Genomic DNA, 23,053 nt, shown 5'->3' with positions numbered 1-23,053 from the left:
TTTGGTCTATTCTCCCTATTTCCTCCTCTCCTTCTTTCCTCCACTCCTCTCTTCCTTTCATTCTCTCCTTCTCTCCACCTCTTATCCTCCCCTCCTCCTCTCCTCTTCTCTGGCTTCCCATCCAGGCCCATACTGGTGTGTGGACACTGTCCTCCTACCATGGGAACGAGCAGCTATTTACACTAATTTGCAACAGAAAGCGTTGTGGAGGATAGCGACAGTTGGGAATGTACTATTTGGTCTCTTTCCCTCTCTGGCCTGTGTAAGTGGTAGAAGTGTCATTATTTAGCCTATGAAGCGAAGGAGAGAGAGGAGAGCAAACAGGACTGAATGACCCTCAGGTTGGACTGGCTCTCCTCTTCACTACCTCATTAATGCTTGAAGCGTTCAGACGAACAACACATCAAATGGTGGACCCGACCTGAGGCTACAACTCTCCTCTCCAGCTCAGTTCACTAACATGGAGATCAGCTCACAGTTCACTTCTGAAATGGACTCCATTTAGAAGTATAAGGACATGAAAGGCGTGGCGCTGGGGGAGAAGAGAGAAGGGATTTATTAAAACAGCAGGACAGATGACGGTTTGGCGGTTGGACTCGAGCCAAAGAGGAACTCGGAACGCACCCATTCGTAGCCTGACAGGATTTAGAAATCTCAGGTGGAGACTGGACAGCTATTCAAAAATCATAACAAGAACATTAAACAAGATTGGTGTGTCTTTCATCCAATATTTTGGCAAAAAGATTTTACTACACTTTTTAAATTAAACTCATGACCTTTGACCCCAACTGCCTACATAGGATTTGAAAATCTGGAATAACGGTAGGAGGATTGATGTCTTCCACCACAACCAAGGCAGGCAACTGTGTCCGGTTATCATCAGGCTTAAAGTGAATGGTGTTGGAGCGTTTACCTTCATGGAGCCAGACCCTAATCTAGTCACGGCTCAGATTATAGATTATTGTGCTTGACTGAGTTCCTAAAGTAACAGGACTATATATTCATTAAATGAACCCTCCCTCCAGACAGAGAGGCTGCTGAAGCCTTGAAGAGTCGTGAGTAGGTGTGTGTGTGTGTGTGTGTGTGTGTGTGTGTGTGTGTGTGTGTGTGTGTGTGTGTGTGTGTGTGTGTGTGTGTGTGTGTGTGTGTGTGTGTGTGTGTGTGTGTGTGTGTGTGTGTGTGTGTGTGTGTGTGTGTGTGTGTGTGTGTGTGTGTGTGTGTGTGTGTGTGTGTGTGTGTGTGTGTGTGTGTGTGTGTGTGTGTGTGTGTGTGTGTGTGTGTGTGTGTGTGTGTGTGTTATAAATGGAGAGGCAGGGCCGTCTTGGGGACTCGGCACTGTATGACTTTGTCAGTGATATAAACCTCATGGAGATTCACCCAAAGTCCACTTCGGGTTCAAAACAGCTTATGGACAGCTTTCTCCCAGTCACTGGCTACCGGGGCCGGTACTACAACCTCTCCTATGTTAACGGGAGCCACCGGGAAACAGGTACAACCGAGGGGGAACAAACCGGACACGGACATCCCCTGCATGAGATGGCCACAGGGAGCACATCTGCCTACACCTATTACAGCCCAGGCTCTTTCTCACACACATCTCACACACACACCTCAGACACACACACCGGGCGGTCGAAGCGGAGGCGTGTGATCAATGTGGGCCAGCGTCAGGCGGCGAACGTCCGGGAGAGGAAGAGGATGTTCAGTCTCAACGAGGCATTTGACGAGCTGCGGAGAAAAGTGCCGACCTTTGCTTACGAGAAGAGGCTGTCACGCATCGAGACGCTCCGCCTCGCCATCGTTTACATCTCCTTCATGACGGACCTGTTAGAGAACACCTGACCTGATCAGGATCACATAGATCCATCAGGGTGATCAGAACCAGGTCGATTAGTCAGACTGGTTAGTTTGATTGATGCTTCACCTCGGCATCGTTTACAACCCCTTCGTGACAGACCTGTCAGAGAACACATGACCTGATCTATCAGGGTGATCAGAACCAGATTGATTGATTAATTGGTTAATTGATCAGATATTCAGTTTGATTACATTAATTATATCATATCTATTTATGGAATATAACGTTTTAGAATGGGGCTATGGTTGTCAATTAACATATATACATTTAATATCAAGTAGCTATTTATGCTGTTTTTATAGTGTTGAAGAAATTTGTTATTAACATTATCCCAAGTGAAATGATGTGTACCAGAGCAACAACAAAAAACACTTGTTTTGTTTTAATATGTAAAACTGGGTTGATTTTCATGGATTTAATTATAATGGGGAATCAAAGAGATTAGAAAACTTAACTGATGTTATAAAAAAATATGTGGGTTTAGGGGAGGGAACAACAGGATCCAACCCAACGGGGTTAGTCTGTGCACAATAAGGGGATCCAGAGTGGGACAGATTTCCTTCTCATGTTTATGTATCTATCGAGGTGCTAATTGTATGAGAGGGTTTCAGGGTAGAGATAAAAATGTTGGATAGGAGGGTGATTAGAGAGATTTACCCAGAGGAGGCTGGTGGGAGGAGCAATAGGAGGACGGGCTCATTAGAATGGCTGGCATGGAATCAATGGAATGGTATCAAACACATCAAACATATGGAAACCACATGTTTGACTCCGTTCCATATATACCACTCCAGCCATTACAATAAGCACATTCTCCTATAATCCTCACACCAGCCTCCTCTGGATTTTCCACTTAGGGAAAAGTTACCTCGTCAGAACCCACTGTGTGTGTTTGTGTTTGTGGGTGGGAGTGTGTGTGTGTGGAATGCCCGGGTCAGCAACTTAGCCCTCTCTCCTCCTTTTATAGGAGAGAGTCCGCCACCTAATGGCCAATACAGTCGCTTTAGAAAGTATCCCTTGTCTTTTTCCATATTTTGTTGTGATTCAGCGTGAATTTAAAATTGATTACATTTAGATTTGTTGGTCCCTGGTCTACACACAATACCCCATAATGTCAAAATGGAATTATGTTTTTTCAAAATGTTTACAAATGAATAAAAAATGAAAAGCTGAAATGTCTTGAGTCAATAAGTATTCAACCCCTTTTTATGGCAAGGCTAAATATGTTCAGGAGTAACACTTTGCTTAAGAAGTCCCATAATAAGTTTCATTGACTAAAAGAGTGTTTAACATGATTTTTAAATGACTACCTCATCTCTTTACCAAACACATACAATTATCTGTAAGGTCCCTCAGTCGAGCAGTGAATTTCAAACACAGATTCTACCACAAAGACCAGAGAGGTTATGGGTATGCTTGTAATCGTTAAGGACTGGGTAGTTTTCCAGGATAAAAAAGAAATGGGACAGAGCCAATCACAGGCAAATTCCTGGAGGCAAACTTCAGTCTGCTTATCAACAAACACTGGGAGATTAATTCACCTTTCAGCAGGACAATAACCTAAAACACAAGGTCAAATCTACACTGGAGTTACTTACCAAGAAGACAGTGAATGTTTCTGAGTGGCTGAGTTACAGTTTTGACTTAAATCTACTTGAAAATCTATGGCAAGACCTGAAAATGGTTGAATAGCAATAATCAACAACACATTTTACAGAGCTTGAAGAATTTTGCAAAGAATAATGGGCAAATGTTGCACATCTTAGAGACTTTCCCAGAAAGACTCCTGTAATCGCTGCCTATGGTGCTTTTACAAAATATTGACTCAGGGATGTGAACATTTATGTAAATGAGACATTTATGTATTTAATTTTCAATAAATGTAAAACAAAAATCTAAAAACGTGTTTTCACTTTGTCATTATGGGGTATTATGTGTAGATGGGTGAGAGAAACAAAACAACTATTTAATCCATTTTGAATTCTGGCTGAAACACAACAAAATGTGGAATAAGTCACAGGGTATGAATATTTGAAGGCACTGTATAGGCCTAATGCCCATGCACATTTATTATTGAAGGCCTTTCAGTAACACCAGTTTTCTGTGTCTATACAGGATACCAACCTTAACTTAAAAGGTTTCTGTGTCTATACAGGATACCAACCTCAACTTAAAAGGTTTCTGTGTCTATACAGGATACCAACCTCAACTTAAAAGGTTTCTGTGTCTATACAGGATACCAACCTCAACTTAAAAGGTTTCTGTGTCTATACAGGATACCAACCTCAACTTAAAAGGTTTCTGTGTCTATACAGGATACCAACCTCAACCTAAAAAGTTTCTGTGATTGTCACAAATGGCTAATTTGCATAATTATTAAAGGACATGAATGTTTAGTCTTTCTCATTTTCCATTAGAAAACAAAACTATACCATTCATTCATGATCCATTTGTGGGTTATATTGCGGAATTTATTGATGTGGGTGGTCTTATGACAAACTCATATGACAAAGTATAGTTTGGGCCCTGTGTGTGTGTGTGTGTGTGTGTGTGTGTGTGTGTGTGTGTGTGTGTGTGTGTGTGTGTGTGTGTGTGTGTGTGTGTGTGTGTGTGTGTGTGTGTGTGTGTGTGTGTGTGTGTGTGTGTGTGTGTGTGTGTGTGTGTGTGTGTGTGTGTGTGTGTGTGTGTGTGCGTGCGCACTCACGTGGGGTTCACTCTCTGTGCCTTTCTCCTCCACGCACATCCAATGTTTGCATTGCGCTCCTCCCGTCCACCGCATCAGTGACCTGCTGTGAGCTTGGAACCGCCCTGTGAGCTCCATTAGCCGGCTTGCTTTTTAACCTTATCCACTCTCACGGGGTCCCAGAAGGGGGGTCAGAATCACTTAGCCGCATACCTTAGAACAAAGCAAAATAAACAGCCAAACTTAGGCTATGTAAAAACTGCTGTTTATCCTCCTCTGTTCCTATAGAAATGGCTGATATTCTCCCTGGCTTGTCTTTTAGTACAGTGGTGCGGAATAGGTCATATCCCAGCTAGCACATTTGGTTCCTTGGAAGTTGTGGGAACTTAAGTGTTTGGTTTCTCATTTGTTCGGCGAACAAAACTACACGTTTCCTGACCAGTGAACTCGAACCTTTTGAGAACGAAAGTGAAAATGTCACCTGTTCTGGGAATGTTTAGGTTACAGGGAGGTTCTGATTCCCTGAAAGTTCTCCTGGAAGGTTTTATTAACTTTCTGAGAATGGAAATGATAGGTTATTTGAAAGTAATTAAATAAAGTTCTGAGAACATGTTTAAATAAGACTGTTAATAACACTGCCAGTTTAGGCCAACTTTTTTGAACTCCAATCACAGATAGAACACATGGAAAGGAATTTTCTTAGGCATTAATCATGCAAACATTTATTGTGGCACAGCATCAGTGAGAATCAAATCAATGATCTCCTGTTCTCTATCTATGGAATAAGTCCACTGTGCCACCATAATGGAGCTAGCATTGCATGTTTTTTTTTTTACTCCATGCAGTAATATCTAACAAGTAATGTAACCTAACAATTTCACAACAACTACCTTATACACACAAATGTAAAGGAATGAATACGAATATGTACATAAAAATATATTAATGAGTGATAGCCGAACGGCATAGGCAAGATGCATTAGATGGTATAGCGTACAGTATATACATATGAGATGAGTAATGTAGGGTATGTAAACATTATATAAAGTGCCATTGTTTAAAGTGGCTAGTGATAAATTGATTACATCAATTTGTCCATTATTAAAGAGGCTAGAGTTGAGTCAGTATGTTGGCAGCAGCCACTCATTGTTAGTGACGGCTGTTTAACAGTCTGATGGCCTTGAGATAGAAGCTGAGATAGAAGCTGAGATAGAAGCTGAGATAGAAGCTGACTCTAGTGCCCAAATGCATGGACAGCGCCACTGATGACTTTCACCAATTTGAAGTAGTCAACTACATCTCAGAAAAGGTCCTAGGAATCCTGTTAAAACCTCTTTTAAGACAACAATAAATCCCAGCTCAGCGTAGGTTTTAGGATTATGTGGCTAGACAAACTTTGAGCCAGGAATACATATAAACAGGAAAGTCAGTTAAGAACAAATTCTTATCTACAATGACAGCCTACCAGTGAACAATGGGTTAACTACCTTGTTCAGGGGCAGAATTACAGATGTTTGCCTTGTCAGCTCAGGGATTATGAACCAGCAACCATTCAGTTACTGGCTCAATGCTCTAACTACTAGGCTACCTGCCGCCCCAGGACAGCTTGAGGTAAAACAAAGATCAGGATGACGCTCATTGACATTGTTGCAAATGATGGGAAATAACCAATCACGGTAAGGCATCGCCAACTGTGAACTCTATAGCACACTTCAGACAACCACAGTGAATGTGACTGTACATCAAATTTTGCAATTGGAAAAACGTTTGATGTAATTTTTGATCACTTTACCTACTCTATTATCTAATATGTTGGCATGCATAACCTTTTGTTTAACCAATTCTGATGGTTGTTACAAGTGGAATTTGGACAACATTACAGTTATATCAATACGCTCGTCACTCCCGTTTTAACAACTCTAAATTGCTTTGACACTGTAGGCATCAAGTCACTTGCCAATAATATATATGCCATTTAGCAGACGCTTTTATCCAAAGCGACTTACAGTCATGTGTGCATACATTCTACGTATGGGTGGTCCCGGGGATCGAACCCACTATCCTGGCGTTACAAGCGCCATGCTCTACCAACTGAGCTACAGAAGGACTGCTGCATAAAACTTTTGAAAGGTCTATAATTTTCATTAAACTCAATCAAAGTTAACAGAACCCCTAGATGCCTTAATTTGCCAAATGTATAGGCATGAAGTGTCCTAAATATCTGTCGACTAGGTGGGACTCTTATGACTAAAGAGGCTTCATACATTGTTTTTTTGTTTTTACCATTAAGAGTATGAATAAAACGTCTCTATTCTCAGCACTTAAGACAAATGTTCTATTCTGAGACGCTTTGTGGATACGGACCCATGGTCACCAGGAGGGATCAAACAATGAATTATCCTCATGAGGAAACATTCCATAACTCCAGGTAGCAGGTAATCACCAACCTTGGCTTTATACCTGTGCAAACCACACACTCTAGGTGGCAGTGTGCACACTTTCAGTTTGTTTGACAACTCATAGAAATAGTAGAAGACGAAAATTGCAGTACCACAGTATGAGTCGTAATACCCATAAAACCTAATGGTCAAACAGGGAAATGGTTTTAATAATTTTTTCACCATTCATTTTTCCCATAGGGGATTTTAGAAGGGTTGTATTTAGTTTAGACTGACCCTGGTGGGATGTTTTGATAACCGTGCAAATCTCTCTAGGATATAGTGACTTTTGTCAATGTATTCGCCTGTATTTATTTCCCCAAAATGAAATGCTAATTAGTTGCTAATGTGGGTGTCATAAAGAACCACAAATGCCATGATGATCTGGTCGAGACTGCTGAAGGTAAGAATCTCTGGATGAACTATCTAATGACTAAATTGACAGAATACCTGTTAGCAAAGGTGTTAGCTAGAGATGACGTGCAGGAGCTTGTAGGGATTTGTAGTTTTGCATGACATCTACTTTGACCCTAATTAGTATGTGGCTTACCTCCCTGGTGCTGGCAGCAGAGCCTGGGACTATATTCAACTCCACCCCTGCTTACTGTGTGACCCTGCTGGGGCCCTGCCCACCTGGAAAGAGGTAAGCATCCTCACTCTATTCATTCAATTAAAATGGCTTTATTGACATGGGAAAAATATGTTTACATTGCCAAAGCAGGTGAAATAGATAATAAACAAAAGTGAAATAAACAATACAAAATGAACAGTAAACATTACACTCACAAAAGTTCCAAAGGAATAGAGGCATTTAACATGTAATATCATGTCTAAATACGGTGTTGTAACAATGTACAAATAGTTCAAGTACAAAAGTGAAAATAAATAAACATAAATATGGGTTGTATTGACAATGGTGTTTGTTCTTCACTGGTTGACCTTTTCTTGTGGCAGCACCGGTCTGATATCAAAATTGGATTGGTTTAAAAAAAATGTGGGTCTGTGTAATCTGAGGGAAATATGTGTCTCTGATATGGTCATACATTTGGCAGGAGGTTAGGAAGTGCAGCTCAGTTTCCACCTCATTTTGTGGGAAGTGTGCACATAGCCTGTATTCTCTTGAGAGCCAGGTCGACCAACGGCAGCCTCTCTCAATAGCAAGGCTATGCTCACTGACTGTGTACATAGTGAAAGCTTTCCTTTTTTTTGGATCACTCACAGTGATCTGCCACTGTGTACTCTCTGTTTAGGGCCAAATAGCATTCTAGTTTGCTTTGATTTTTTGTTAATACTTTCCAATATGTCAAGAAACTATCTTTTTGTTTTCTCATGATTTGGTTGGCTCTAATTGTGTTGTGCATCTCTCTGTCTCTGTGATCTCTCTCTCTCTCTCTCTGACTCTCTCTGACTCTCTCTCTCTCTCAATTAAATTACATTATATTCAAGGGCTTTATTGGCATGGGAAACATATGTTAACTTTGCCAAAGCAAGTGAAGTAGATAATAAACAAAAGTGAAATAAACAATAAAAATGAACAGTAAACATTACACTCACAGAAGTTCCAAAATAATAAAAGTATTTCAAATGTCATATTATGTCTATATACAGTGTTGTAACAATGTGCAAATAGTTGAAGTACAAAATGGAAAATAAATCAACATAAATATGGGTTTTATTTACAATGGTGTTTGTTCTTCACTGGTTGACCTTTTCTTGAGGCAACAGGCCACAAGTCTTGCTGCTGTGGATATGGGAGATAGATATGGGAGTTCATCAAAATTGGGTTTGTTTTTAAATTCTTAGTGGATTTGTGTAATGCGAGGGAAATATGTGTCTCTAATATGGTCATACATTTGGCAGGAGGTCAGGAGGTGCAGCTCACATTTTCCTTACATTTGGGTCAATGGTCTGGTATTCTGCCACTGTGTACTCTCTGTTTAGGGCCACATAGCGTTCTAGTTTGCTTTGTTTTTTTTGTAAATTATTTCCAATGTGTCAAGTAATTATATTTTTGTTTTTGGTTGGCTCTAATTATGTTGCTGTCCTAGGGCTCTGTTTGTGTTTTGTGAACAGAGCCCCAGGACCAGCTTGCTTAGGGGACTCTTCTCCAGGTTCATCTCTCTGTATGTGATGGCTTTGTTATGGAAGGTTTGGGAATCACTAGCTTTTAGGTGGTGCTAGAATTTAACAGCTCTTTTCTGGACTCTCTCTCTCCTCTCTCTCTCTCTAGTGCCAGCATACAAAGGTGTAAGGTATAGCCAATGTTACCAGTGGGACCCTGAATAATGCATCTATGTGGTAACTGGTCAGTCACTGATCAATCATGTGATTCTCTCGCTCTGCAGGTTAGATGGCTAGTTGTCAACAGAGGCTGGTATGGAAACCACATGTGGTGTCCATGTGTTTGATACTGTTCCATTTATTCAATTTCTGCCATTACAATGAGCCCGTCCTCCTATAGCTCCCACCTGCCTCCTCTGGCGTTCAACCACTTGTCAATCATGCACTTGATAGTTATTTGTAACTTTAATTGATTGTATGTTGAGAGAGAGAGATAGGCTTTACTACATTTTCATAGGTCGCTGTCGTGTATGCAGTCCATCAAACAATGTTGTGGGCCCGCCTATCTGCAAAACAGTAGCAGACATTCTATTTTCCCACGGAATATAACATACAATCATAAATGTTGATTATGTGTTTCAGAGAAAATATTTGGCTCAGTCGCAATTGTTAAAGTAGTAGATGAGAATGTTTGTAGATTCAACAACACCCAGTCACGGGTGTTTTGCATGCATCATAACCCTTTTCAGCCAATGAGAGAGCGACGTCGAGAAAAGGGGTGCCGGAGACGTAAAGCTTGTGCAACATGGCGACTCTCCGAAGAGACTACGGAGAGTGGAGATACAACCGCTTTTAAACCAGAAAATCCATATATTTGTGCCTTGTACAATGTGGCGGGTTTAGCCCCAAGCTACGACATCTACAACATTGTAAACGATGTTTGCAGAGGTAAGTTCATACTCGCTTCAAGGCGAGTCTATAGTTTGTTTTCCGCGCTGGGCAGTGACAGCGTTGAGTGACAGCAGCCAAACAGCTAGCTAGCCGTTTAGCATCCGACCACAGGTAAACATTGGACGATGAGCACCGACAGGCTTGTCTGTTTTGAAAAAAAAAACTCCTTGCTCTGTCAGTTAGTCCAGGATTAGATAGCTAATACGATGAGCTGAAGTTATCCTTGGTGACAATACCGTGCTGGAATAAGCTCTCTGGCTAGGTGGAATAACCAACGTTATGCGTTTACATTATTATGAGTAACGACGTTGCTAACAGGAGAATCTCTTCAGCTCAACTGATTCAGGTGAGAATGGAATGGGCGCGTCCCAAAGTAGTTATTAACTAGCTGCCTAGTTAGCTGGTGGCTAGCCCATTCAATAGTACATTCTTGGGCTAGGTGGCTAGCAACATCGATGTCAATTGCCCCATTTGCCTCCTAGCAATATAACTTAGCCTGCTAAATACTAGTAACGTTAGCTAACTTTAGTAATGTTAATCAGTAACGTTAGATAATGTTATAGCACAACCTTATCAGAGTTAGCTAACTAGCTATGTGTCTTTCTGATTTGACATATTTAACCAACTTACTAGCTATCTAAGTAGTTAAGTTACTTGTTACTGTTTTGCCCTGTTCTGTGTGTAACATTAGCCATTTTGATGTTGGCCAGCTACATTTTGGTAAATACGTGACGTTTAGTCTGCCTGCCCCTTCATTACATTATCTGGCTTACACCTGGAACTGTCACCAGTCAAGTTGCTGGTACCTTCTGTCATAAAATCTGTTATGTAGGCTAGCTATGTGTTCCAATTATGCCTATGCGGCTGCAACTGCATTTCCTATGGTATTTAATTTAGCTAGCTAGCTACATGCAAAGTAGCTACAGTTCTCATCAAAGGGGTAATAAGTAAGAGTTTCTATCCAGCCCCACTTCCTGTTCCTTTAAATGGGGCTAGTCAAGTTTCTATCCAGATCAGACCGGTGTCTGAAATGGATGTGTAAATGACTGCCTGTCATGTGGAATTGGGAGTTGTGTTCGTTCAGCAGTACTTCTCATTACTCTAATCTGGATTGTCTAAATTGACAGTGTTTTCCATTCCAAGGGTTCTATCTAAAGATAATGCTCTACTCCCATTGAGCCTGGTCTGTTTGACTAGACTACTTACCGGTAATGTAGTTATAACTGCTTATAAAGCAACTCTCTATATAGGCCCCTACAGTTCTCTGGTAACTAGGTCTACCTACCATGTAAATATCCAACAGTTTTACCTTAGTATCAAGGCCCTTCCTATGTTGGAGACCTATGGTGTGTGTGTCTCTGCCCGGTGTGGTAGGCCTAATCTATGTTAGACTATATCTCCTTGGTCTCTGCAGGGAGGTATTTTATAGCGCTACTGCTTATAGTAAGTCCCTCTCCGTGTGTGTGTGTGTGTGTGTGTGTGTGTGTGTGTGTGTGTGTGTGTGTGTGTGTGTGTGTGTGTGTGTGTGTGTGTGTGTGTGTGTGTGTGTGTGTGTGTGTGTGTGTGTGTGTGTGTGTGTGTATAACTAGGCAAGTCAGTACAAAACAAATTCTTATTTACAATGATGGCCTACCGGGGAACAGTGGGTTAACTGCCTTGTTCAGGGGCAGTTCAACGACAGATTTTTACCTTGTCATCTCGGGGATTCGATCCAGCAACCTTTCATTTAATGGCCCAATGCTCTAAATAGTAGTCTACCTGCTGCCCCCTAACTCTGATTACTATCAGGTCTATATGACCTCACTGGGGTAAGTTTAAGTTGTGGCTGACATGGCACATTGTCTCCAGTTAATCTGGGATGTTATGGAAGAAAGAGGGCATTGTGTTGTGCTAGATATCACACCCAGGTATAAAACAGCATTCTTGTCTCTAACCTTTAGAGTTAACCAGTCACAACCTGAACACAACCTGGAGCACAGTAGCCAGGCTGACTGAAGGGAGTTGGCTGTTGTGGTGTAACTGGTCTTACAGTGTAATATGCACCCTCAAGGATATGTGTTTCTCTCACAGCTAAATCTCATTAGTATGTCTTAATCAAGGCTTAGTGACAGCGAGGCGTCAGTCCATCAGAACTGCTCTGCCCACGCACGCGCAGCCTGCATCAGTCTAAGGTCACCCTAATAGGGAACTTTAACTGGCCCAGGTCACAGTGTAGTTCTATAGGAGCAGGAGGAGCACGGAGCCCAGTATCCATCATACTGAGGCCTCCCAGCCCTGCTCAGCCCCGCTCAGCCCAGCTCCCTCACTCCCCTCTGGGAGCTCCACTCACTTTCTCAGAGAGCTTTTTAATGTTCTGAGCTAATCCCTCAATTACTAACCCCTCACTCATTAAACCCTAACCCCTCACCCAATGTCAGTAACTCCTGACTGTCTTGGAGGCCAAGGGGGCTGTGCTGCTGACAAAGTTGAAACATGCATTCGCTAACCCCTGACCTCTTAGCCAGAAAAGGACTGGCCACCCCTCAGAGCCTGATTCCTCTCTAGGTTTCTTACTACATTCCTGGCTTTCCAGGGAGTCTTTCATAGCCACTGTGCTTCTGTATCGGCATTGCTTGCTGATTGGGGTTTTAGGCTGGGTATCTGTATTAGAGGTTGACGATTAATCGAAATGGCGATTTCAAGTTTTCATAACAATCGGAGATCGGTATATTTGGACACCGATTTGGCCGATTTACTATTATTATTATTTTTTACACCTTTATTTAACTTGGCAAGTCAGTTAAGAAGGCATTCTTATTTTCAATGACGGCCTAGGAACAGCGGGTTAACTGCCTTGTTCAGGGGCAGATTTTTACCTTGTCAGCTCAGGGATTCAATCTTGCAACCTTACAGTTAACTAGTCCAACGCTCTAACCACCTGCCTCTCATTGCACTCCACTAGGAGCCTGCCTGTTACGCGAATGCAGTAAGCCAAGGTACGTTGCTAGCTAGCATTAAACTTATCTTATAAAAATCAATCAATCATAATCACTAGTTAACTACACATGGTTGATGATATTACTAGTTTATCTAGCTTGTCCTGCGTTGCATATAATCGATGCGGTACGTATCGTTGCTCCAATGTGTACCTAACCATAAACATCAAGGCCTTTCTTAAAATCAATACACAGAAGTATATATTTTTAAACCTGCATATTTAGCTAAAATAAATCCAGGTTAGCAGGCAATATTAACCAGGTGAAATTGTGTCACTTCTCTTGCGTTCATTGCACACAGTCAGTGTAAATGCAACAGTTTGGGCCGCCTAATTTGCCAGAATTTTACGTAATTATGACATAACATTGAAGGTTGTGCAATGTAACAGCCACCCGTTAGATAAAATACGGAACGGTTCTGTATTTCACTGAAAGAATAAACGTCTTGTTTTCGAGATGATCGTTTCCGGATTCGACCATATTAATGACTTAAGGCTCGTATTTCTGTGTGTTATCATGTTATAACTAAGTCTATGATTTGATAGAGCAGTCTGACTGAGCGATGGTAGGCACCAGCAGGCTCGTAAGCATTCATTCAAACAGCACTTTTGTGCGTTTGCCAGCAGCTGTTTATGACTTCAAGCCTATCAACTCCCGAGATTAGAATGGTGTAACCGATGTGACATGGCCAGCTAGATAGCGGGGTGAGTAGTTGTTCCCCTTGCTCTGCATGGGTAACGCTGCTTCGAGGGTGGCTGTTGTTGATGTGTTCCTAGTTCGAGCCCAGGTAGGAGCGAGGAGAGGGACGGAAGCTATACTGTTACACTGGCAATACTAAAGTGCCTGTAAGAACATCCAATAGTCAAAGGTATATGAAATACAAATCGTATAGAGAGAAATAGTCCTATAATTCCTATAATAACTACAACCTAAAACTTCTTACCTGGGAATATTGAAGACTCATGTTAAAAGGAACCACCAGCTTTCATATGTTCTCATGTTTTGAGCAAGGAACTTAAACGTTAGCTTTCTTACATGGCACATATTGCACTTTTACTTTCTTCTCCAACACTTTGTTTTTGCATTATTTAAACCAAATTGAACATGTTTGATTATTTATTTGAGGCTAAATTGATTTTATTGATGTGTTATATTAAGTTAAAATAAGTGTTCATTCAGTATTGTTGTAATTGTCATTATTACAATTATTTTTATATTTTTATAAATTGGACGATTAATCGGTATCTGCTTTTTTTTGGGTGGGGGGGGTCCTCCAATAATCGGTATCGGCGTTGAAAAATCGTAATCAGTCGACCTCTAATCTGTATAGCAGTTTGTGACAACTGCTGATGTAAAAAGGACTTCATAAAATAAATTTGATTGATTACCCCCTAACCCCTCAGTCACTACCATTGGTCACAGGGGCTGTGGCAAGGAAGGGAAGTGAAACCTGTATGCCTGCCTCACTGACATACCGGGCATGGGGTGACTTCATGTGGCGGGGAGTTGTGCAATGTCCTACAACTGATTTTGTTTATTAGGGAGTTTACAAGGAATGCTTTGTGCTGCTTCAGTCTGGAACCCTCAGCTCTTGTATGGAACCCTCAGCTCTGGAACCCTCAGCTCTTGTATGGAACCCTCAGCTCTAGTCCTGTGATAGTTTGTGTTTGTGAACACCTGCGTCATCCTCTCCAGTCTCCACTAGTCTGTAGTCTGGTACAGTAGTATACTGGTGAGTGGAGGCTCTCTTAAGTCAGTGGAGGAGTGGATCAGCTAGAGCAGTCTGTAAGTAGTAGAAGTTAACCCTGTAGTGGTTTAATAAGCCCTGTCATCCTCTAGCTCAGGGTTTGTTAAACTATGGGTCGGGAGCCAAAGTGGGCCCTGGGCACTTGAGGTGGGTTGCGAGTTATGAGAATACACCTAGATTTGCACACTATTTCTTCTTAATTTGGGTCATTGGAGGACGATTAGTGTCCCGGGAGGACTGTCGGGTTGAATGATGGCCATTATACAGTGGAGTGTATGAGAGACAGGACAGCCAGGCATGACTACAGGCAGCTATAGGGCAGACTCTTCGCAGCTGTCTGAGGCTATGGTGGGCAGAGAGGAGTTTTATTAAAACGTCTGAGCCCTTTCTGTTGGAATGGTTTTCCTGAACCTTCTTGCTACCGTACATTATCACAGAAGACAAGCATCATTTGTGACGAGTTGTTTTGTTGTGGCTGGTGAGCTGTCGTATTGTATTCTCTCCCACTAGTCCCTCTCTGTCTGTCTGTAGCCATATCATAACTTGGCCTACCTGTCTGTCCCTATATTCAGACAGTGATTGTTCCGTGGCGGCTCCACTGTGACGCTGGTGCTCTGATAACCCTAGCTCAGGCCCGCTCATATGGGCCCTCTAACACCATTACGGGTGTGTGTGTCAAGTCAAGGACGTCTGCTAGCAGCCAGGCACCTCGTGAATAAGGAGAGGCCTCCTTATCCCTGCTGTTGTTAGTAGTATAAAGACCCGATTGACTGAATACCAGGCGGGTCTAACAATCAAGAGTGTTTGCGGTATGTTCATTCCTCTTTTAGGGTGTCTGAGTAACATTCTGTAGGTTGTGTCTCTGATGATACCTGGCTAGTATGCTGCTTCTCACCAGAGCTAGTCTAGGGAAGAATTTGCGATTTATCCTGAAATATAGGCCTAGCTGTGACAGCCCATCCTATTAGCTACTGTAGTATACGTATGGTACAGTGCAAGCTAATGTTTCTAAATTCCCCTGTTTGTAATAATGTAATGCAGTAGTCAGTGCCATGTGTTATTATTTGGCCATGATGACTTTGTTGTTTACTCTCAGGTGAATGTGTTAGCAGCAAGGGACTTACAAGCTTGTTTCATTATGTGAGCGAGGGGAAACGCTATGTGTGTGTATTGTGCACTTGTACAATGTGCGACTTTGCACGCACGCGTGTGTGTGTTTGTGATATAAAGTTGTGTAAGGGATAGCCAGGCTCTATCCAGCGTGGTTGATTGGAACAGATGGTGTATGTTAAATCTGTGTAAGCTGGAATGACTCAGAGTATGCTGCTGCTAGCTCCTGCTTAGTGTGACGCTTATAGCTGTAATACTGCTGTACTACTCAACACCATCACCCTGACCCCTGGAAAGGTCAAGACATATCCCGAGTGTGTGTCGTTATAGCTGTAATACTGCTGCAGTACTCAACACCACCATCAGCTTTTACACAGAAGCGTGAGTGTCCTGACCTCTGGAAATGTGCTCTCCCCTCAATCTTAGCTAGCTAATTAGTTATACTGTATCTAAATGAAATCTGGTGACATAACAATGATGACAAAAGCTTTTCCTATTAATTATTTGCCTCCTTTTGAAATGTCATTGTGTTTCCAAGCCACAGTAATGCACTTTTCCCTAAATCTTCATCGGCACGAGTGATTCACCGATATGACATTTTTGGCAAATACCGATATCCAATATTTTCCTTTCCAAAAAAAACTATACCGATATTTAAAATGTTACTGTCCTTTTAAGCATTCTAGTACAGTTAAATAGTTGAAACACACACACTGACCCAAAAGTTATTTTGTTGCCATTTATGTATGTCCCCATTACCCAATCCATTGTAAATGGTTTAAACACTGTTTCCTATGCTTGTTCAATGAACCATAAACAATTAATGAACATGCACCTGTGGAACGGTTGTTAAGACACTAACAGCTTACAGACAGTAGGCAATTAAGATCACAGTTATGAAAACTTAGGACACTGAAGAGGCCTTTGTACTGACTCTGAAAAACACCAAAAGAAAGATGCCCAGGGTCCCAGCTCATCTGTGTGATGCCTTAGGCATGCTGCAAGGAGGCATGAGGACTGCAGATGTGGCCAGGGCAATAAATTGCAATGTCCGTACTGTGAAACACCTAAGACCATACTACAGGGAGACAGAACAGACAGTTGATCGTCCTCGCAGTGGCAGACCACGTGTAACACCTGCACAGGATCGGTACATCCGATCAACACACCTGCGGGACAGGTACAGGGTGGCAACAACAACTGCCCGAGTTACACCAGGAACGCACAATCCCTCCATCAGTGCTCAAACTGTCCTCAACAGGCTGAGAGAGGCTGGACTGAGGGCTTGTAGGACTGTTGTAAGACAGGTCCCCACCGGCAACATCGTCGCCTATGGGCACAAACCCACCGTTGCTGGACCAGGCAGGACTGGCAAAAAGTGCTCTTCACTGACACGTCGCGGATTGGTCTCACCAGGGGTGATGGTCGGATTTGTGTTTATCGTTGAAGTAATGAGCGTTACACCGAGGCCTGTACTCTGGAGTGGGATCGATTTGGAGGTGGAGGGTCCGTCATGGTCTGGGGCAGTGTGTCACAGCATCATCGGACTGAGCTTGTTGTCATTGCAGGCCATCTCAACGCTGTGCGTTACAGGGAAGACATCCTCCTCCCTCATGTGGTACCCTTCCTGCAGGCTCAACCTGACATGACCCTCCAGCATGACAATGCCACCAGCCATACTGCTCATTCTGTGCATGATTTCCTGCAAGACAGAAATGTCAATGTTCTGCCATGGCCAGCGACAAGCCCGGATCTCAATCCCATTGAGCACCTGTTGGATCGGAGGGAAAGGGCTAGGGTCATCCCCCCCCCCCCACAGGTGCCTTGGTGGAAGAGTGAGGTAACATCTCACAGCATGAACTGGCAAATATGGTGCAGTCCATGATGAGGAGATGCACTGCAGTACTTAATGCAGCTGGTGGCCACACCAGATACTGACAGTTACTTTTGAACCCCCCCCCTTTGTTCAGGGACACATTATTCCATTTCTGTTAGTCACATGTCTGTAGAACTTGTTCAGTTTATGTCTGTTGTTGAATCTTGTTATATCCATACAAATATTTACACATGCTAAGTTTGCTGAAAATAAACGCAGTTGACAGTGAGAGAACGTTTCTTTTTTTGCTGAGTTTCTTTATAAACCTTCCTCCTGTATTGATGGTTCTCTTCCCTCAGCTACTTTATCTATATAATGTAGATGACCTGAGGTGATAGACAGACCGCTCACAGTGTTATCCTGATCACTATCAGGCTCTTCAGTGAGAGGGATCAGCAGTGGGAGGGATCAGCAGCAGGGTGGCTCTACAGTGGGAGGGATCAGCAGCAGGGTGGCTCTACAGTGGAAGGGATCAGCAGCAGGGTGGCTCTACAGTGGGAGGGATCAGCAGCAGGGTGGCTCTACAGTGGGAGGGATCAGCAGCAGGGTGGCTCTACAGTGGGAGGGATCAGCAGCAGGGTGGCTCTACAGTGGGAGGGATCAGCAGCAGGGTGGCTCTACAGTGGGAGGGATCAGCAGCAGGGTGGCTCTACAGTGGGAGGGATCAGCAGCAGGGTGGCTCTGACTCAGATCATGGACAGATCACTTTCTATTTGTTTATTCCCCTGGGGTCCTCCTTTCTTTCACACAATACTTTATAGCAGAGCTCTCTGAACCTGTTCCTGGAGACCTACCGTCCCAGGGCTCAACGCTGAACTTTGTTACAAGGAGCATGTGTGCCCCAAAGTTGAAAATAAATAAATGTAGGACCACAGTGAAAAGTATTTTTAGATATTAAAGCTAGAATAATTAATTTTTCTAGGAACGCTGATGCTCCTAAATAAAATTGTCAGGTCGCTGGGCCTCCCGAGTGGCGCAGAGGTCTAAGGCACTGCAGTGCTTGAGCCATCACTACAGACTAAGGTTCGATCCCGGGCCGTGTCGCAGCTGTCCGCGACCAGGAGACCCATGAGGCGACACACAATTGACCCAGCGTTGTCCGGTTTAGGGGAAGGTTTGGTCAGCCGGGATGTCCTTGTCCCATGGCCTGTGTGAACAGTACACTTCCCTTCAGTAACCTGTCTGTGATAACTATGGGAAAATCTCAATTGCATACTCCAAGCATCCTCTCTCCTCCAAACCCATTTGATGAGAAGGCCAGAGGCTCTGGCTTTCTCATCCAATGGGTTTTGAGGAGTGAGGATGCTAGGAGTATGCAATTGAGATTCTCCCCATGGCCTAATTCTCCCTTCCTTCCTGCATCTGGAGTGCCTGCTTCCTCTAGTGACACACACACACACAGTGCCATTCTCACCTCACCTATTGCGATTTTCCTTCCTGCACCTGGAGTGCCACATTCCACCTGAGTGCCCCCTCTGTGACTGCCACACTCCTGTGGGTGGACACACACCTGCCTCACCCATATCACTTCACCTAGCACTCCTGGAAACTTTAGCTCTCAGAGCAAACATCTGAAGAATGTAAACAAAACAAATGAACTGTGATCTAGACCCTGGTAGACAATCCTCATGCAAAATAGGTTCCGGACCAGCTTTAGCTGTCTTTCAAGTAGCCTGAAGAATCCCTCAATGTAGGCTAATGACCTGTGGTAATGAATAAACCCGTTGTATCTTGTTCGCCTGTGGGATGTGTGCCAGTGTTTGCTGGAGACTGGGTTATGTACAGAGTCTGCTAGCATAAGCTTGCTAGTGTTAGCCTGCATTTAGGCTGTGTGAGACTAAATGATGCAGTGAGAAAGCTAGCATAGCATTAGCAGTTAGCTTGTACGCATGAAACTGGGTCACCGGTAGCTAAGCGACTTAACTCCAACATATGTCTTCTACAGAGGTCCAATGCAGCCGTTTAAAAAAATCTCAATATCAAATCATTTCTGGGTAACAATTAAGTACATTACAGTGATTGTTTTAAATTAAAATGGTCAAAAAGTAACAAAATAGCTTCTTAGCAAAGAGCAATTTCTCAAGCAAGAATTTTGCTAGGTCTGTCTGGGAGTGGTCTGATTGGGGAGGGGGAAACTGAACTAGCAGTTATTGGTAGAGAGATTTGGAACTCTTTCTTATTGGTCTATTAACTAGTCACCAGGCAGGCCAAAACTCCATCCCACCAAAACAGGCTCAAATTTCAGGCAGACTTTTCAAACAGCTCTTACACTAAAAGGGCATTATCATAATTGTCACAATTTCACAGTATTCTTCCAACCTGTGTGGAAATATACATATAAAAAAACACTGGCAAATCATGTTTTTTGACTGCATTGGTCCTTTAAGTTGTGATGCGCCCAGAAGAGTGTGCTCCAGTACTGGTAAAAATGGCCATTATTTTTATGCTTACCTTGTATCTGTTTGTCTGTAACGGCAAGCTTTTCTTTGGGTGCTGAAATCTGTAGTAGTCTGTCAAATTGCACCCTGTATTCCACTGTTTTCCAATGAAGTAGGAAGTTAGCGACTTCAAACATGCAGTAACTCAATACTTATAAAATATATACAATTCTTTAATGCTTACTGTGTACCTGTGCTTGTCCTGATTGCTATAGAGTTGTCAGTTTTGAATCCATAGTTTTTGATAAATAGCCTTCTCTGTTTCCCCTGACAAATCAAAAACATCTGATTTTTGACGGGGTCCTCCTCCTCTTCTGCTAACAGAGGTTGCTTAAAATGTTACTTTTGTCAAAAACTACGGATTTCAGCACCCGAAGTAAAGCTTGCAGTTACACAGGACAAACCTAGAGAAGGAAAACATTAAATAATGGACAGCTTTACAATTATTGACTGATAGTGACTCGATGTAGTTGGCGGTAGATTCTTCTGGGCGAATCACAACTTCTCTCCGTAGAAGACATTATACAAGTGTACAAAACATAAGCAACACCTGCTCTTTTCATGACATATACTGCCCAGGTGAATCCAGGTGAAAGCTATGATCCCTTATTGATGTCACATGTTAAATCCACTTCAATCAGTGTCGATGAAGGGGAGGAGACTGGTTAAAGAAGGATTTTTAAGCCTGGACACAATTGAGACACGGATTGTGTGTGTGTGTGTGCCTGTGTCTGTGTGTGCCTGTGTCTGTGTGTGCCAGTGTGTGTGTGTGCCAGTGTGTGTGTGTGCCTGTGTCTGTGTGTGCCTGTGTCTGTGTGTGCCTGTGTCTGTGTGTGCCTGTGTCTGTGTGTGCGCACCATTTCAGTGGGTGAATAGGCAAGACAAGATATTTAAGTGCCTTTGAACAGGGTGTGGTAGTAGGTGCCAGGCACACCGGTTTGATTGTGTCAAGAATGGCAACATTGCTGGCTTTTTCACACTAAACAGTTTCCTGGGCCAGCTACCCTTTGGAAGGCTTTCGATGCCTTGTAGAGTCTATGCCCTGACAAATTACAAGTGCTAGCATTAGCAGTTAGCTTGCTAGCGTTAGGCTGTAGGCTGTGTGAGATCGGGTTAGGATGCAGTGAGAGAGCTAGCGACGTTAGCAGTGAGGTCAGCAGTTTCTTTTTCCTGCTCTGACAATAACAGGTAACCTGAGGATGAGAAACTCTCTCCCTCTCACTTTCTCTCGATCTGCCTTTCTGTAGTGTTTTATATTTTATTTAACTAGGCAAGTCAGTTAAGAACAAATTGTTATTTACAATGACGGCCTTCCCCGGCCAAACCTGGATGACGCTGGGCTAATTGTGCGCCGCCCAATGGGACTCCCAATCACGGCCGGATAAATATAGCCTGGATTTGAACCAGGGACTGTAGTGACGCCTCTTGCACTGAGATGAAGTGCATTAGGCTGCCACAGTTAATATGTGAAATTAGGTGGGTGATTGCTATACGTTAACCCCCTCCCTCCCCCTCCAGGCCAGTCTGTCTGTGTGGGGATGGGGGGGTCTAGGAGTGGTGCTGTTCCTCATCACTTTTGGACCCTTCGCTATCTTCTACCTGGCCTTCTATATCTGCTGCGTTGTAGGCGGGTAAGTGTGTAAAACCTGTTTGAAGTTAAATCCTTTATAGATGTGTTTATGTGAAATGATCTGTCTTGGTTGTATCCCAGCTTTCAATAGGTTTTTACTGAGATTACTAATGAATCTGGTTGACCTGTCTTCTTCCTCTTCTCTTTTCCCTCTCTCCTCCTCCTCCAGTGGTTTTGCGGTCACTCTGTTGTTTGGGAAGACCAACTCAGAGAGACATCTTGAGAAGTGTGAACACTCCTACCTGCCAGCCACACAAACGGGTATACTGAAGGTAGGATCACACACTCACCAACACACACTCACACAAATGACTCTCTCTCCCCTCCCCCTCCATCTCTTTATCTCTCTCTCCCCCCTTTCTTTCTTTCCCCCCCAGACGTTGGATGAGATGAGGTTGGAGCAGAAGCCTATAAAGATAGATAGGAGACTGACTGGCTCCAACTACATAGACGAGCCTCTGCAACAGGTAAGTAACAGATGGATGAAGGATGGGCAAGTGAAAACAAACTGAGAGGGAGCACAGTGCTGACACACAGCCTGATGACACAGATACTTTCTGCTTACTGGGCTCTGTCTATACAACTGTGATTGAAGCCAAGTCACTAGTTTTAGTCTGCAACTATCTCAATGCAGACATTTATGTCTCTATAGCAAAGGGGTGTGTTTGAATTTCTGCCTGTCTTAGTGGATGTTTATGTACGTGTCTCAGTGTTGAACATAACAGACATATTCCCTCTGTTAGTCCTAGAGAATGATAGTTGTGACTGAAATGTGTCCACTAAAGGGCTAGTTAGTTGCTATAGCAGCCAGATAAAGTGAGGACATGTCTTTAAGTAGCCTAATTAGATCATGACCTGCCTGGATCAGCAGCCCCAGTGTGTGTGTGTGTGTGTGTGTGTGTGTGTGTGTGTGTGTGTGTGTGTGTGTGTGTGTGTGTGTGTGTGTGTGTGTGTGTGTGTGCGCGGGCGCGCGCGTTTGTGTGTGAGGTCCTGCGTGGTTTATCTCCCTCTTGTGTTCTGTATGGCCACTGTGGGTTTAATGAAAATGGACTTCTCACCTACAATAATGACTGGCCAGTTTCTCTCACTCACACTCTCTCCCTCTCCAGGTCATCCAGTTTGCATTGAGAGATTATATTCAGTATTGGTATTACACTCTGAGTGAGGATGAGTCTTTCCTGCTGGAAATCAGGCAGACTGTCCAGAACGCTTTGGTCCAGTTCTCTACACGGTAACATTCTATTACTGCTATATTACTGGTGATTTACTGCTCTTCCTTACTTCTC

The 23,053-nt window shown here is 43.2% G+C and overlaps 2 protein-coding genes across 10 annotated transcripts in view; both read left to right on the top strand.

Annotated features, from left to right (window-relative positions):
* Positions 1-1,302: 1,302 nt before the first annotated feature.
* On the top strand, positions 1,303-1,842 carry LOC124012250 (fer3-like protein). Its single transcript, XM_046325724.1, has one exon. The coding sequence runs from the start codon at positions 1,303-1,305 to the stop codon at positions 1,840-1,842; it is 540 nt and encodes a 179-aa protein (XP_046181680.1).
* A 7,986-nt stretch (positions 1,843-9,828) lies between these two features.
* Positions 9,829-23,053, top strand: part of LOC124012302 (sorting nexin-13-like) — a 29,873-nt gene continuing 16,648 nt past the window's right edge. For 3 of the 9 annotated variants that reach the window (XM_046325772.1, XM_046325771.1, XM_046325769.1), the window contains exons 1-5: positions 10,067-10,337; positions 21,656-21,768; positions 21,937-22,039; positions 22,145-22,234; positions 22,877-22,998. In XM_046325772.1, the coding sequence (XP_046181728.1) occupies positions 10,287-10,337; positions 21,656-21,768; positions 21,937-22,039; positions 22,145-22,234; positions 22,877-22,998 (479 nt within the window). In that variant the 5' untranslated portion in view covers positions 10,067-10,286. Of the gene's footprint in view, positions 9,989-10,064; positions 10,338-21,655; positions 21,769-21,936; positions 22,040-22,144; positions 22,235-22,876; positions 22,999-23,053 lie in introns of those variants that run through there. The other 6 variants (XM_046325774.1, XM_046325773.1, XM_046325770.1 and 3 more) reach the window with 5 other exon arrangements.

The sequence above is a fragment of the Oncorhynchus gorbuscha genome, linkage group LG24 (assembly GCF_021184085.1).
Source record: "Oncorhynchus gorbuscha isolate QuinsamMale2020 ecotype Even-year linkage group LG24, OgorEven_v1.0, whole genome shotgun sequence".
Taxonomy (NCBI): domain Eukaryota; kingdom Metazoa; phylum Chordata; class Actinopteri; order Salmoniformes; family Salmonidae; genus Oncorhynchus; species Oncorhynchus gorbuscha.
This window is presented reverse-complemented; position numbering and strand designations above follow the sequence as displayed.